At 53.1% G+C, this 16,624-nt stretch overlaps 1 protein-coding gene and 1 long non-coding RNA gene across 6 annotated transcripts in view; one reads left to right on the top strand and one right to left on the bottom strand.

The window, feature by feature from the left end:
* The window catches only part of LOC105490824 (ATP-dependent 6-phosphofructokinase, platelet type), a 66,870-nt gene that overhangs the window by 44,187 nt on the left and 6,059 nt on the right, over window positions 1-16,624 (top strand). For 2 of the 5 annotated variants that reach the window (XM_071070531.1, XM_071070532.1), the window contains exons 14-18: window positions 2,309-2,379; window positions 4,339-4,426; window positions 5,462-5,614; window positions 10,750-10,902; window positions 15,416-15,580. In XM_071070531.1, the coding sequence (XP_070926632.1) occupies window positions 2,309-2,379; window positions 4,339-4,426; window positions 5,462-5,614; window positions 10,750-10,902; window positions 15,416-15,580 (630 nt within the window). The remainder of the gene's footprint in view (window positions 1-2,308; window positions 2,380-4,338; window positions 4,427-5,461; window positions 5,615-10,749; window positions 10,903-15,415; window positions 15,581-16,624) is intronic. The other 3 variants (XM_071070533.1, XM_071070534.1, XM_071070535.1) reach the window with 3 other exon arrangements.
* Window positions 835-2,805, bottom strand: LOC139356436 (uncharacterized). The gene is made up of 4 exons (XR_011608381.1): window positions 2,517-2,805; window positions 2,259-2,409; window positions 1,495-1,632; window positions 835-962 (listed from the first exon to the last, which is right to left on the bottom strand). It is a non-coding gene; the product is annotated as an uncharacterized lncRNA (long non-coding RNA).

Below are 16,624 nucleotides of genomic sequence, written 5' to 3'. Positions count from 1 at the left end.
TCTGGACAGTGAGCAGTTCTCAGAGGCACGCGGAGGAGGGCCTGCTGGAGTTCCCCCAGACAGCCACGCTGGGGAAGGTGCTCCCAGGCTGCAGGTCAGAGGATGAGCAGGCGGCTCTTGGGACCCTCGAGGGACACTCATCCCAGGCGGAGGGAAAGGATGCTCTGGAGCTGATGCTTACAGGGGCAGGGGCTCCGAGCCCACGCAGGGCAGTGGGGATGGGAACTGCAGGGGCGAGGCCGGCTTGTTTGTGAGCTTGGAGGCCGCGCAGGGCAGTGAGGATGGGAACTGCAGGGACAGGGCCAGCTTGTTTGTGGGCAGCCTGAGGAGGTTGGCTTTTATGTTATGTGAGATTTGGGGTCCTGAGCGGGGACTGGCCCACACCGAGAGCTTTCTAAAGGGACTCTCTGGTGTTCATCGAGGCAGAGGCAGGAGGCAGGGCTTCCAGCTGGGGCTTTGCAGTCACCTAGCAAGAGACGGTGGGTCCAGACGGGCTACTGTGCAGATGGCAAGAAACCTCCAAGGGTCTGGAGATATTGAGGGCACGGAGGGCACATGGGATTTGCTTGCTAAGTACACGCAGGCATAAACAGAGGAGGCAAGAATCACTCCATTCCTGGCCTGAGCACATGGAAGGGGTAGAGTTGCAACTTAAGAGGATGGGAAGCCCTGAGAGACACTGCTTTCAGGAAGGATGAGGAGTAGAGACTCATGAGGCCACAGTGAAGGTGCGTGTCCCGCGGCCAAGGACAGGACTGGGGATGCCGGGTGAAGGTGTGTCCCGCGGCCGAGGACAGGACTGGGGATGCCGGGTGAAGTTGTGTCCCCCGTGGCCAAAAATGTGCAGTAAGCCGCTGTGTCCCGGCGTCTTCAGGAGGGGTGGGTTCAGCACGTAGGTTTGGGAGGCTTCAGTGTCTCCATGGTAGTTAAAGGCACAGAACTCACAGAGCTTCCCTGAGGGCCTGAGTGCAGGTAGGAGAGAGAGGAGGTCCGGGACTGAGTCCTCAGGGCGCCATTGTTAAGAGTGGGGTGGGAAGAGGAGACCCCAGCCCAGGAGACTGAGGAGTGGCAGAGAGTTAGGGGCGAGATGCGCAGTGGCATCCCCGGGAACACAGATGATCCACCTTCCACCACCGCTGGCCCCCTTTCCATGTTGGCCCATCCACCTGCATCTCAGCTGCAGGAACCGGAAGAGGAACCGTTCTGTCCTGGGTGGATCTTGCTTTCCCCGTCTTTCTTGTTCAGACTTGTAAAGATTAATTGACCTAAAACTGGTATTTGCTTTATTTAAAGAAATATTGCCTTCAAAACTGATTTATGTGAAAAAAAAAGCCTGATTTATATGGTTCTGTCAAATATATATATATATATATACACACACACACACCTTGTACAATATTTACCTTTTGATATAGAATGATCTTTTTTCTAATGTAATTTACCTGGAGATCTCACTGCAGCATAGCAGTGCGTCCACCAAATCCGTGAACTTACCCGGAATCTTGTGACCGGAAGCTTCGGAGCTGGGGTTCGAGCCCCACAGGTTCTCCTCCCGCGGCCGTGCCGTCCTCGCAGTCGCATCCTCTTTCTGTGATTACATTAGTTTGCTTAGTAATCTGTTTTCCTTTTCTTCTCCCTAGTTTGTAAGAAAGGAAATTTTCCCTTAATCTTTTACCAATTTAGAAACCATCATGTTACTTTTCTTTTAATTGCCGGAGGCGGGATATGGGGAGCGGCGTATCTCACACGTGGCTGGGGGTAAGAGGCAGAAGCCCTGACAGGCAGGGAGAATGCAGCCCCTCTGCTGTTCTTCTGTTTCTCGCCTTGATTCATCCAGGCATCGCGATAAATGCTGTCTCACACGCCTCTCGAATCTTTTTTTTTTTTTTTTTTTTTTTTTTTTTTGAGACGGAGCCTTGCTCTGTCGTCCAGGCTGGAGTGCAGTGGCGTGATCTCAGCTCACTGCAAGCTCTGCCTCCCCGGTTCGCGCCATTCTCCTGCCTCAGCCTCCTGAGTAGCTGGGACTACAGGCGCCTGCCACCACACCTGGCTAATTTTTTGTATTTTTAGTAGAGACGGGGTTTCTCCGTGTTGGCCAGGATGGTCTTGATCTCCTGACCTCGTGATCCGCCCGCCTCAGCCTCCCAAAGTGCTGGGATTACAAACATGAGCCACCGCGCCCAGCCTTGCCTCTCAAATCTTTACCGGAATGCAGCCTGTTGAAAAAGCACAGAAAGCTGTTTTTAGTACTTTCTAACTTGCCTTTCATTGTTCACTTTAGCTGTTTCATTCTGTGTTTGCACATTAGATCAAAGAAATCGGCTGGACAGATGTCGGGGGCTGGACCGGCCAAGGAGGCTCCATTCTTGGGACAAAACGGTAACTTCCAAATCTCAACTCTATGACCTGCTTTTAAGGAAGAAGGAAGAGCCGTGTTCTGGAAGGGAATTGCTAGGTGCCGATGCCGCTTGCGATTCCTGTAAAGGCGTCCCTAAGGGAGGGGTGCAGGTAGTTACCGGTCCTCCCTCCAGTGGAACTGCCTGTGTTCCGGGGAGCTGGGGATGCATCCCAGGGCGTAAAAGAGATGCGGAGGTAACTTGGAATGCCTTCCTCTAATTCATATTTCCATTCATTTGAAGAGCCAACTGGCAAGCCTAAAGCCTCCACTTGGAGGTCATAAAGATGAGTGGTGTCACAGAGCTGTGGAGGCAGCACTCTAAGCAAACCCTAAAGCAGCCTAGATAGCAGGTAGCATTGGTGGGAACCTGCTCAGTAGCCCTGAGCAGCTGTGACTCGAGGCTCAGATTTCCATAGCCAAAGAAAGGACCCAAGGAATTCTAGTCTAAAAATCTCTTTTTCGGACCTATAGTAACTCTTGCGTCCCTGCATCACTGGGGATGATGGAATTTTCAAATGTAGATGAAGCCTGAGTTCTTCTCACCTTTGATCATGTCAGGGGTGCGAATGTTAATATCTGTCATCACTGCAGATCACGATTTCATATGGAAGGAAGGTGGTTTTTGGCAAATATAATAAATGATGGATTCCACGTAATTCTGGCTTATAGTTCCAAGGGAGTTAGCTGCACCCTTTGCTTTGCTTTACAGCCAGGACCCTGGTACTCCCAGCCACTGCTGGGAAGCCTCAGAGCTGGGTTAGCTCTGCGGCTGCCTCCTGGCTGTTCTCATGAGCTGTGCATGTCGGTGCCCCAGACAGTAAAGCTCTAGGTAGAGGCAGATGCATCCCTCAGTGTGCGTCCTGGGGCTGAGGACTGGCCACCGACTCCCCGGGTGCAGGTGCTTGATAAGCTGGCCAGGGCGTTGCCCTCGAGGATGTAGAGAGGACTCGCTGGCTGTTCTGGGCTTGTCCTGAAGAGGCTTAAGAAACCTCACCTTAGGGGCCAGGGTAATTTTGCAAGTAGCTGCATCCATTTGTCTGCTCTGATGGCCAGGCCTGAACATTTTTGCCTTATAAATCTACCAAGAGTACAAGTACTTCACTTCTTCCAATCAACATGAAACCTTTGGGTGGGTTTGGGATGGGATCCAGGGGGCACACAGTCTGGTGTTGCACTTGTTAGCCCTGTCATGTGCCATTGGTGATAGCATGGGGGAGGGAGAGCAAGTATGAGCAGATGGGATTTTAAATGAGATCAATAGTGGATAATGCATACGTAAGTTATTTGGAAACTGGAGATTTCCATTTAAACAATTATCGGGCCAGGCGTGGTGGCTCACTCCTGTCATCCCAGCATTTTGGGAGGTCGAGGTGGGTGCATCACCAGATCAAGGGATGGAGACCCCCCGGCCAACATGGTGAAACTCTGTCTCTACTAAAAATACAAAAAATTAGCCAGTCGTGGTGGCGGGCACCTGTCGTCCCAGCTACTCGGGAGGCTGAGGCAGGAGACAGGAGAATCACTTGAACCCGGGAGGCAGAGGTTACAGTGAGCCGAGATTGCACCACTGCACTCCAGCCTGGTGACAGAGCGAGACTCCGTCTCAAAAGAAAAAAAATGATCGTTAATAATTATAAGTTTTTATTTTTATTTTTTTCGAATGGGGCAGCAGAGTTCTTTTTAGGTCAAGGTATCAGCTGAAATGCTTTATTCCGTTTTCTCATTAAAACACTTTCGAGATGAGATTCCTGATCGTTCTGCCGTCTGCCAGCCACAGTGGCCTGCGTGAAATGGCAAACGTTTACCGCTCCTTAAAACCACAGACTAGGGAGGGAGGCCGGGTGGGGACCAGCGTGGTTTCTCGGGTTCCCGGCGTGATATCCCGCGGTCTGCGTGGAGCTCCAGGTGTCTGACGTCATTCTCCATTTGGCTGTTTTCAGCATTCTCCCGGGAAAGTACCTGGAGGAGATCGCCACGCAGATGCGCGCGCACAGCATCAACGCGCTACTGATCATCGGCGGGTTTGAGGTACGTTTCCGTTTCTCTCTTCACCCGCTTGCCAGTCTTGCGGGTGTGAGCCGCGCCCTGTGTTGGCTAAACATTAAGCTACTTGTTGGCTACTGGCCACGATCCGAGATGATAGGTTCCCAGACCAGCTGCCACTGGTGAATTGTAGAACGGCAGAATAGCAGGTGGTAAGACGTGGCCTACGAGTGACCCAGTTCCCAATAAAGTAACTTAACCAAGAAGCAAAAGCTTGACTCCTGAACTGGGACTCATCTATTCAGTGAGCTCTTGATGTATTTCAGGTTTGTGGAAGTCATTCTCTCTCTTGAGTCCAGAGTCCAGTGGCTACTTAGAGAGTAAGGTAGTTATACCTAGAATTTTGTTTAAAATCACATTTTGGACTATAGACCCTAATATTTTTCTATTCAGTGAAGATTAGTCCCATGGTAACCTTTCCATTTACTTTTAGAAAAAGTAAGAACCAGCGGGGCGCAGTGGCTCATGCCTGTAATCCCAGCACTTTGGGAGACTGAAGCAGGCAGACCACCTAAGGTCAGGAGTTCAAGACCAGCCTGACCAACATGGTGAAACCCTGTCTCTACTAAAAATACAAAAATTAGTCGGGCATGGTGGCAGGTGCCTGTAGTCCCAGCTACCCAGGAGGCCAAGTCAGGAGAATCGCTTGAACCCGGGAGGCAGAGGTGCAGTGAGCCAAGATTGCGCCACTGCACTCTAGCCTGGGTGACAAAGCGAGACTCTGTCTCAAAAAGAAAAAAATAAAAACAAAGTAAGAACCTCAGAAATGAGACTCTTACCCATGAGGGTTTAGTCTTCTCACTGATTTTGTCCTTCACCCTTTGTGCTTAGAACCTGCTGATCCTTGTATTCTTGTCTGTGGTCTTAACGCGACTTTGTGTTGGTCTCGTAGTGGTTTCGTGACGCCCTACTGTGCTTCCTGTGTGCTGTGGTGGAGGTGGCTCTCCCTGAGGCTCTCCCAGCGAGACCCCCTCCTCCCTGCTTCCCTCTCGCCCCACAACTCCCACGCTTGTCTGACAGGCCTACCTGGGACTCCTGGAGCTGTCAGCCGCCCGGGAGAAGCACGAGGAGTTCTGTGTGCCCATGGTCATGGTTCCCGCTACTGTGTCCAACAATGTGCCGGGTTCCGATTTCAGCATTGGGGCAGACACAGCCCTGAACACTATCACCGACGTAAGTCCGTGTGCACCCCGCCAGGCGGGCGCCGGCTGACGCTAACCTGAGGGCCCCGGCCCTTTTTATCTACCAGTGTGCTAGAAACAGCCTTTTACAAATACCCTGAATGAGAGCTTCTCGTTCTTTTTTTCCCCCTAGAAAGTATGTTTTTAGACTCTGAACATTTTTGATCTCACTCCCAAAAAGTTTTACTGCCTCCTCTTCTGTGTGGCCACCGGCGGGGACGTAGCGCGCCCAGGACCCCAGGAGTGCCCGTGAGTAGCTGCAGCGCTCAGGAGGACTGGGCCGCAGTCTCCTGTGATTGCACCAGCATTAAAATCTGCTTTTTTTTTTTTTTTTTTTTTAATGCTGAGCCTAAATTTTCTTTAAGCTTCCAATACCCATTATGACGAACCCCTGCCTTGATGCTGAGGGTTGAAATTGAAGTGAATATTTTATAATTGTAGTCATTGCCCTGAACGCACCATTGCATTTGTTATCTCTTTGGTCTTGGCTGTTGACCTCATTTTCCCCTTTGTAAACTTAGAATATTAAATTACATCTAAGGCAACATTGGGGCTAGTTTAGTTTTTTTGCCAAGAGACAATAATAAAATATAGAAATATATTCTTCTGTTTTTTTTTTTTTTTTTTTCTTTGTGAGACAAGGTCTTACTCTGTCACCCAGGCTTGAGTGCAGTGGTGTGATCTCGGCTCACTGCAACCTCGACCTCCTGGGCTCAGGTGATCCTCCCACCTCAGCCTCCCAAGTACCTGGGACCACAGGCACATGCCGCCATTCCCGGCTAAAAGACATACACGCCTATCCCCATGTTTGTGTGTCACACTTGGTGATTCACGTGGGAGTCTGCAGATCCGTACCTAATGCAGGAAGCATTTCATTTTTTTAAAATTTGATGTCTAAAATTTTTCAGTAATTCTCAAGTTTTAATTTTTCTTGTGCGACTTAGTTCTCATGAATATTTTTCAAAGTTTTTTTTTTCTTTTATAAACCCTTGGCATGAAACTTATTTCTAGCACTGGTAAATAAAAAAACAAGCTTTTAACATACAGCTCATATGGTAAGTAACGCTTAGCACTCCTTTCTTGCTTTTCTGATCATCTTAAACTTTCTTCAATTTCTTTGCGAAGGAAACCTGCCCAGGTTTTCCCGTGTTCACTGGCTTTGGGGGGGCAACTTTCACCTTATTTTTGGCAGTCACTAATCTCTGACCTAGACGTTGCTTCTGTAATTCTGGTGACGGGTGTCACGGCTTCGCTGCTGCGGGGCTGGCCCGGCTCTGAGGTGACCTTCGCGCTGGAAATGTGAACATGAGTGTCTGTTTCACAGAGGGGATTCCAGCATGGCTTTCACTGCTCTTTCACTGGTTTTAGCTGGACTTTTGGGTCTGTGAAAGTTGGGTGTGCAATGGGAGGGATTGAAGCTTCTTTTTTCCCTAATTGTTACCTATTGGAACTTGCCCAGAGGGAATGGGTGGGGAATTTGAGAGCAGTCACTGCAGTTAGCTGAGCATCTGAAGATGTGGGACAAAGCTGGTATTGATCTCCCCGTGACTTTTTTTATTTTGAAGTTTCCACACAAAGTATAGATCCTTGTGGTATGTGATGTACACTTTCAGGCATGAAGAAAATCTATCTTTTTAATGCCAATGTCCTCTGCTATAAATAACTTGTTTTTTTGTTTTTTTCAGATTGTAAATATGTAACAAATGTGTAGGGTCAAAATTTGAAAACCAAAATACGTGAGGCAAACACCCCACATATGATCCGTTCCACCCTCTGACTTCCCTTGGAGGGACTGGTGATTTATTATGCAATTGTTTTAAATTCACTTTTTCATTCATTCAAGTTTCTCAAAGCTAGGTTAAACAATTTCGTTTTCTTTCTTTTTTTTTTTTTTGGAGACAGGGCCTCACTCTGTTTCCCAGGCTGGAGTGCAGTGGTGCAATCACGATTCTCTGCAGCCTCGACCTCCCAGGCTTAGGCGATCCTCCCACCTCAGCCTTATGAGTAGCTGGGACTACACATGCATGCCACCGTGCGCGGCTAATTTTTTGTATTTCTACAGAGACGAGGTCTCCCTGTGTTGCCCAGGCTGGTCTCAAACTTCTGGGCTCAAGCAGTCCCCCTGTCTTGGCCTCTCAAAGCACGGGGGTTACAGGGATGAGCCACCACGCCGGGCCTTAAGCTAACTGATTACAATAGAGAAAGAACTGGAGCGTGTAGTTAGTCGAGCCTCCCGTTGGCCAGGCACAGCCACCTTGGTAAGTGTATGTGTATGTCCTCATTGCCCTTCTGATCCCGAGCTCTGAGGAATGAGGCTGTCTTGGCAGTGCCGTGGTTCTAGTCTCGTGAGGGGTGAGTGATGCCAGCTGATTGAGGTCACCCTGGCGAATGCTGCAGCTGCTCGGGAGCCAGGGCAGGGATGAGAAAGCTGCTGAGGGTCCCTCTGTGGACCCCTGAAGGGAGAGGGACGGAGATGTGAACGTGGCAGCTGTTTTCTCCAGAGCCCTGTTTACTGACGGCCAAACAGCGTGAATCCTGAGGTTTGGATTTGGGTCTGAACTGGGCTCGTCTGGCCGTAGAACAGGAGCTGGTGGCGAGCTCAGGAAATGAGGGCCTGAGGCGACTTGATGTGGATGGCTCTGGGTCACTCCAGCCACTCTCCTGAAGCCGTCGGAGGCTGATGACGTGTGGGAGTGAGCGTCTCTTCCCTGTCCGGCCACACCCTCTGTGGCCCTGGGCAGCATTTATGTTTCAGGTCTGTGGATGTCTCCAGTTGTTCAGTCAATTTGGTGATTCTCATGGGGTGACTGTGACCCAGGGGATGTTTGCACTGTCCAGGGAGGTTTCTGGTTAGAACTGGGGGAAGGGATGCTCCCAGCACCTGGGGCTGGAGACAAGGGAAGCTGAGGAAAGTCCCTCCAAGCACAGGGCGGGCTCCATAGTAGGAGTCTGGCTCAGGATGTGGCCGTGTTGCGCTTCAGAAGCCCTGGGCGGATCTGATGTGGTGAAGTTGTCATCTTCTTTGGACGCGTGCGACCTCATCCTCACTCGTGATTTCCTTCTTGCCAGCATTGATGCTTAGCTGACGCCACAGCACCTCCGAATCTATGCTGTGCTGGTGAGTGGGTCTTCCGGGCAGAACAGAATGAATGAAATACCTCAGAGCAGGTGTTACACATTCTCAGGATATGGCTGCAGGGAGTTTCGGTTGGACTCCTTTCATTCCTTAGCGCTGGCTGGTGTGTTACTCCGTCCTGTAAGCTTGATCAGGTCACATCAGAAACACAGTAGGTGGGTGCCACGCTGCTGTCAGGTGTCGCGAAGGTGGCGGTGACCACAGCCTTGTGAGTATCCTTGTCATAGTGGCCCCACCACGGACCTAGGGGCCCAGCTGTGTTTGGTCTTGAGAGTTTTATACTTTTCTGGGCAGAGTCTCCCCCGTCTTGAAGCTTCCCTCCCCTTTTTTGGAGACTGAAGGAAGGAAAAAGAGCGATAGGGAAGAGGGGAGAGAGGATTTGCAGCAATGTGGCCATTCCCACAGATTTCAATGTGGAGTTAAGGAGCCGAGACCCCCCACCTGCCCTCTTGTGTGCCTCAGGCCCCTCCTGGCCCCGGGTCACCCACAGCCTCTGGCTTCCAGCGAGAGCTTCTTGGAGAAGCAGCCAGCTCCCCGTGGCCAGTCTTGGTCCAGCCAGTCTTGGTCTGTCCTGAGCTAGGGTATTCCACAGTAAAGGAGTGACGTCACCTGTCTGAAAAGCATAAGGAGCCCCCCATGTGGTGGTGCTGACGGGGCCACATCCTGGGCACCAGGCCAGCGAGTATCCCCAGATGAGTGTTTCTAGCTGGGAGGGAAGCAGGCTGGCATTTGGGTTGAAGTCCTGCAAAAACTGCCATGGCCAGAGCCTGCAAGGCAGAGCCTGTACGGAGCAGCCCAAGAGCTGGGCATGTGCTGGGTCTGGGTGGACGTGGAGGCTGTGCCATGGGGTGCGGGGGCCCCTCTCACCGCTCACCTCGTGGTCACCCAGCACTGACCCACCCACCTTACCCTCCTACCCACCACGCTGTGAACTCACCTGCCACGGATCTGCACTCACTGTCTGAAGCCCTCGGCCCACATGGGCTCCTGGCCTTGGGATGCTTTGGGTTGCACCAGGGCTGCAGAGCCTGGGTCGCTCACTGTCCAACTCTCCCTGGGAGATGTGGGCCCCACCCTGTGTCCCAACAGTAGCATTCCTGCAGCAGATGTGGGGATATTCACAGTAAGAGGGACACATCCAACACCATAAATAGTTGGTTTTGCCACCAAGTGGATGACAAAAACACCTTGCTGTGTGGGGCCGCTTGGAGGTGGGAACAGTGAGCGTGTGGACCTGTCCTGCTGTTACCTTGGTTAACACCCTGAGGTGGAGTCTGAAAAACCCCGGTGCACACGGGCTCGAGAACCGCTCCCATTTCTGACACCAGAGCCCATTTCCCAGTGGAACCCCAGAGCAGCAACTCAGGTTCTTGCTCGCCTGTGTGGCTTTGTGTGCGGCTTCCCGAGGGCAGAAATAGCAGCCTCCCGCCGGAGAGGAGAGATGCGGCCTGGGGCTGAGCGTGGCCCGCCGGTAATCCAGCTGCATGCCTCCTTCCCTGCCTGCGCGCGGAGGCCGCCTCTGCACGATGAAGGCAGTCACTTGGTGTGGTCCTTACAGCTGTGGGCCCCATCCCACTCATCCTTGCCTGCCTGAAGAAAGCTAAGGGACTGGCTTTGCGTTTAAACGTCCTGACCGCCCTGGCCTCCCTTACCCACGATGAGATGCCGAGAGCTGAGCTGTCCCGCTCGTGACTAACTCGCCTCTACCTGTAACCTGCTCTGCTGCCGGCCTCACACCCACCCTGCTGTGCTGCCTGCAGGCCTCCCCTTTCATGAGGACCTGGGCTGTGCCCAGGCAGCCCCCTGTGTCGCCGAGGCCTGTCCTGCTCCCACACGGCCTCCAGAGCTCCCCTCGTCCCCTTGACCCGCATGAACGGGCTTCCCCTGGTGACTCAGGCCCCTCCTGTCCCTTCCTGGACCTCAGCGCAGGCCCTGGGGCTGGCAGGTGAGCACCCGGCACCCCCGCTAACCGCTTGGCCCTGCTGCTTCAGGCTTACAAGAGTGCGTGCGACATGGCCGAGGCGCGAGGCCGCCACCAGGAGCTTTGCATCCCCCTGTGTGTGGTGCCGGCCACGATTAGCAACAATGTCCCAGGCACGGAAATAAGCCTGGGCGCCGACACTAGCCTGAATGTTATTGTCCAGGTAAGAGAACCCCGTTTCCTCCCATTGCTTTCTTTCATTTATTTTAGCAATTTGTTTCTTCTGTGCTAAGAATGAGCCAGATTTATTATGACTCTTCCCCCCCACCCTTTGCTAGCTTGGCTTTATGTCGGTCACACTGGCCAGAACAGGGTAAACTTTTTAGCTTCTCTGCCTTAGGGAGAACCTGTGTTTATTGATTAAAAGTGAGATGATATATCCAGTCCTTGGGGTTGTGTTTCTATGCCACCTAGACTAGGGGAGCGGTGAGCACCATTTCTCTGGAGCCTGCCTCTCCTGCCTGCATTGAGTAGCGAGGCTGCAGGGTCAGCTGTGGGAGCCTGCAGGAAGGTGTTTGAGTGCCTGGTACGTACGAGCTCTGGGACAGAGCCGTGCCCACTGGGGGCCGCTGCCCGGAACCACAGCCTTCCTGGTGAGATGAGAGGTTCTTTAGAGAGCCGAGATCATGCCCTCCTGGGCAGGCAGTTTCACCAACATGTGCTGTGGGAGGAGTGGATTCTGCCGGTCATGGGCGTGGTGCTGACACCCGCATGGTGGCCCCTCCGGTCCCTGATAAGCTGACCCACCTCTGTGGTCATGAGCTGGACATGAGGACCTGTGGGAGTTCCACAGCCTTTGCTGCAGAGAGGGTCCTCACTCAGCTGCAGATGGCACAGTGGCCACCTTGGCACGTGGGGTCACGTCAGTGGCTTGGCCGCCTGGTGCCTCCTGGAGAGCAGCCGCTGGCCTTTACCTTAGATGTTCACGTCCAAACCAGCTCGAGTTTGCGGTGAAAACTCCCAGCCCTGTTGGAGACTCCTTAGTTCAGCTTGGCACAGAACCTCGGAAAACAGCAGTTCTGTTCCAGGTTCTTCCTTCAGAACTGAGTTCCAGTGCAGGGAAGGGAGCGGAGGGGCCGTGAGGTCGGCTGCAGCCTCCTGTGCCTCCCACTCGAGCTGAGGACCATCTCTCTCCTGGGCTTCTTCCTGTCGTGTTCCCTGGTGCTGTACTGGCTTTGCAGAGGTTGGCAATGGCTCATTCCATGGACTTCCTTGGGCCCCGCGCTTGACTCCTGTTCAGTGAATGCCATTAGGGTCTGGCCGTCGCTGGCTTCACTCTCCTTTAGCACCTTGTAGATGTCCACACGTGCTTCCACCCTCGCACCCCGCACGCGGCGCAGCACTACCCCGGCCAGCGGCTGTGCTTTGCTGCAGGTCCCTTGCTGTAGCAGGGACAGGACCCCCACCCCCTGCCCCGTCTGGCCACCGACTTCAGCAGAGGCTCGGCTGCCGTTCGGGATACCAGTCATGGGAAAACTGGCCTCCCTGCGGATTCACAGAGCAAGGTGGTTCTCACAGAGAAGTCAGTGGCTTTTTTCTACCTTAACGCTGTAGCAGACACCACCTTATGTTTTACCACCAATTTATGTTTCTTACCACCACACCCATGGAGCAAAGTGCTGGTGATGTTTGAACTGTAACCTGGGGCTCTCGCTCCCATGGGACTCCTTGGGGAATTTCCTAGCAGGATGGTGTGTGTGCCCTTGCAGGGGGTTGTGTCTGCCGGGCACATCCCATTGTGTGGCAAGAATGGCTGAGGTCACAGGCTCTGCCTGATGAGTGCCACTCACAGCTGCTGTCCACATGCCGGGCCTGGGACTCAGCCCTCTGCCATCCTTCTGTCCACTCGGAAGCCAGGGAGGCGCCTCCATGAAACACTGCAGGCAGGCAGGGCCACGCTTGGGATCGGCCGCCTTCTTGTCAGTGCTACTTTGACTAATTGCCTGAGGCACCACCGGAGTGACTTGCTATTTTTAGAAGCTAATACAGGCTTAAGAGCCATCTAGGTAATGAGGAGAGAGTTCAGGAAAGCTGTATCTAAGCTCCAGCAAAGGCGGACTCTTCCGTCCCAGCTGTCACTGCGTTTACACTGAGAGGACCACACGGTCGGGGGCGTGGCTCAGGTGTCAGGGCTGCGCTCTTCCACACACCCACAGCGGCAGCCTGGCGGGACCAGAACTCAGACACGCTCGGGCACAAATCAGCCTCTTGGGAGAGCTGCTTGCCTGCAGAATTCTTTTGCCTTTAAGCGGTTGATGTCATTCTTTGAATGAGTGACAGTAATTCCCCACCTCAGGGTGGGTTGTGGGGGAGATTCAGTTGGAAAAATAACCCATGAGGCTTTGTGCCTCTGGGGGTCCTGATGCCCCACCCACATTTTCCTTCCCATGCCCGGGATTCTCTAAGACAAAGGGCAAGTCTTAAAGCCTTATGGCCTCCTAAGTCTTAGATCGCAATTAGAGAGAGACCCAGTACAGGTGGAACAGTGAAACCCTCAGAATGCTGCACTGGCCCTTCAAGAAGGCAGTTGTGGGCTCTTTGGACCCTTGATGGGCTTCTGTCCTCTGTCCTTCCTAAGCACAAAGACGGGAACTCTTCCCATTGCCTGTTTCTCTCCCCATCTCAGCTTTTACACAATGCAAAGTGGCCCTCTAACTAGAGCCCGTGTTCAGTTTTGAATACATCACCCAATTATTTTGGGAGGAAAAGAATCTGCCAAAGAAACGAAGTATAGGTCGGAATGGTTTAATGAAGCCTGTGTTTATTCAAAAAAGTGCGCTTTTAAATATCCGAAGTACTCAAGTGAAAATTTCCCAGTGGGTGTTAAACTTTGGTGCACAGACTCTCATGTGGCCCCCAGTCTCAAGTCCACACCCCCACTTCATGCTTTTACTCTTGGCTGAGTCCCATGTGGAGGCTGGTTAGGGAATCCTGCAGGATCAGCCCTTGACCAGGACGGACGGACGGACGGACGGACGGACGGACAGATGGCTGACTGGCTGGGGAATACTGTGCTTATGTCATTCAGAGACAAGCATTTCTTGAGCGCCTGCTGTGGGGGCTCGGCCACGTCCTGCTGATGGTGCAGTGGTGTAAGCCCAGCCCACAGTTCCTGCCCTCATGGAATTTGTAGCCTAGTGAGGACTGCAAGTCAAATAACCACGAGGTAACTGAGGGAGAGACACTGGGGTGATTTCTATGAAGAGAGGACATGGGGTGCCCCGAGAGCCCCCGACAGAGGGAACTTTGTGGTCCTAGAAACCAGGTGGCGTTTTCCTGAGGAAATCTCAGAGCTGAGGAAGGTGCCTGTGTGTGTGTCCCGTGGCCGCTGTGACCCTGACCACACACCTGGGGCTGGAAAATAATACTCACTCTCGCACAGCTCTGGAGGGCGGGAGCCATGGGCTGAGGCCAGAGTGTTTGCTCCAGGAGAGTCCCTCGTGGCCCATTCAGGTGCCCAGAGCTGCGGGCCTTGCCCGCCTTGTTCCCTGGCGCCGCCTCCTCCCATGTGGGTGCGCAGCATCCTGCTCCAGGGCCTCTGCACCCCTCATCTGCCGATGCAGGTGGTGGCACTTAGGGCCCACCTGGGTAGTCCTCAGGATTCACCTTTATCACCGCATGAGGGAACATTCCCAGGTTCCAGGCATTAGGACCGGGATTCCTTTGGGGGCCGCTCTGCCGCCCACCACTGTACCTGAATGCACACAGTGGCCAGCATATCCAGAGGCCCCAGGAGGACCTGGGGTGGCTGGATCTAGAGCGGGACCTGGTGTCAGAAGCAGGCGGGGCCAGGGATTCCCGAGAAAGGCTTGACGTGTACTTGAAGTGAGCAAAGGGTTTTGAATGAACCAAGAACTGGATCAGATTTATGTTTTTTATAGATGGGTCTCCAGTCTGTGTGAACAGATTGCAGGGTGCCGGGGTGGGAGCTGAGGCCCAGGCAGAGGTTTTGCAGAGTCCCAGGAGAGGGCGCTGCAGCCCGGACTGGTGTGGGTGGGAAGGCGGCCGATGCATTTCTCTGCTGTTTTTCTCCCCGCTGAGCTTGGGTCCTCGTGGAGGGCGGATGGCAGACATTTATCTTGGGGACCTGATGCCTATGCATCCGAAAGACTCCCCAGGCGCCTGGGTCTAAGAACCACCGTCTGCCTTTGAGTAGAGTTTCTATAAACGTAACATTCACCGATGGATGGAAGATGGCCACAGCTCTAAAATCACAGGGATCTTTAACAGAAGAAAATATAATAGCACAGCTGTTCCCATGGACTAAGCTGGCAGGTGACAGCCCCCTAACTTCTCAACTGACACCTAACGGTGTCCATGTCTGGTGAAAGCTGCTTCAGCAGGGACAGTCAGAGAGCAGCGTGGAGTGAGCCGGCTTGTGGGGTCATCTTTTCAGTCTCCTCCTATGGGGCCTGGGAGAAGGGAGCGGCAGATGGCCAGGTCCCCACCACAGGTCATTGAGGTCACCTCCAGGTGGCTGCCGCGGTGGGGTGGGCTGGCATGTTCACACCCACTCCGACAGCACATCCCAGCTGCTGCACACCCTTCACCTCTGCGATGCTGGGACCGCATGCTCAGGCGTGGTGGGGGCCCTTGCTGCACTCACTCATCGGGGAGCTCTGGGATGGTGCACCCTGGCCCTGGGCTGGAGTGACTGATCTCTTCTCTGTGACCAGACCTGCGACCGCATCAAGCAGTCTGCCAGCGGAACCAAGCGGCGCGTGTTCATCATCGAGACCATGGGCGGCTACTGTGGCTACCTGGCCAACATGGGGGGGCTCGCAGCCGGAGCCGATGCTGCATACATTTTCGAAGAGCCCTTCGACATCAGGGATCTGCAGGTATGTGATGGGGGCTGGCCTTGGGGGACCGTCCCCTTTGGATCCACTCGGTGCTGCGGAGTGAATCATCGTGTCTAGGATGGTTTGCTTTTCAAGGGGGCATGGAGACGGAGGTGCTACAGAACACGCCACGATTGATGCCCTTTGCATCGCCCAGGTGCCTCTCCCGTGTGTCAGGTGACGGCGGACGTGCCTGGTTGAGGACACCTTCTAGTCTCTTGTGTGAAACACAAGCTTGTTTTTTTGATGTAGTCTGTTGTGTAGTTAATGTTTTCTCACTTCTGTCACAAACGATTTGAGCACCTCCGCTGACAGTCACCACCCACGTCTGCGACTGGCTCTGAAGCTTGCTGCAGCTTCTTTTAAATCTTGAGGCCTCTGATGCTGCGTCTGCCTCTGAACTGACACAGACACAGACACAGCCGTGGTTTCTTGGCATCTGTGGCTCTTTTAGGGAAGGGTGTCGCCGAACCCGGGGTCTGCCCCTGCTTGGATGGCACAGCAGAATCCAGGCCTGGACCCTGCAGTGTTCAAAGTTGCTAAACTCCATGCAGGATGAGAGGCCTTGGCAGATAAAATGCAACTTGAACAATTGTCTTTATTTAGTTATATAAATAAATATATGTTATATATTGCTCTGTCACCCAGGCTAGAGTGCAGTGGTGCGATCTTGGCTCACTGCAACCTCCGACGCCCAGGTTCAAGCCATTCTCCTGCCTCAGCCTCCCGAGTAATTGGGATTACAGGCGCATGCCACCATGCCCAACTAATTTTTGTATTTTTTAGTAGAGATGGGGTTTCCATGTTGGTCAGGCTGGTCTTGAACTCCAGACCTCGTGATCTGTCCACCTCGGCCTCCCAAAGTGTTGGGATTACAGGTGTGAGCCACCGTGCCCGGCACCATTGTCTTTTAAAAAGTTAGGATGTTACTTGTTTCTGAGCCAAATAGATCAAGTAAAAAGGGCCTTGGTGTTGTCGCTAATTACGTGACATGTGAATCACGAATTTCTTCACTGTGTCAAGTTAAATATTTGTGGAGTCATT

The sequence above is a fragment of the Macaca nemestrina genome, chromosome 9 (genome assembly GCF_043159975.1).
Source record: "Macaca nemestrina isolate mMacNem1 chromosome 9, mMacNem.hap1, whole genome shotgun sequence".
Taxonomy (NCBI): Eukaryota; Metazoa; Chordata; class Mammalia; order Primates; family Cercopithecidae; genus Macaca; species Macaca nemestrina.
Note: the sequence above shows the minus strand (reverse complement) of the source record. Positions and strands in the feature narration are given on the sequence as shown.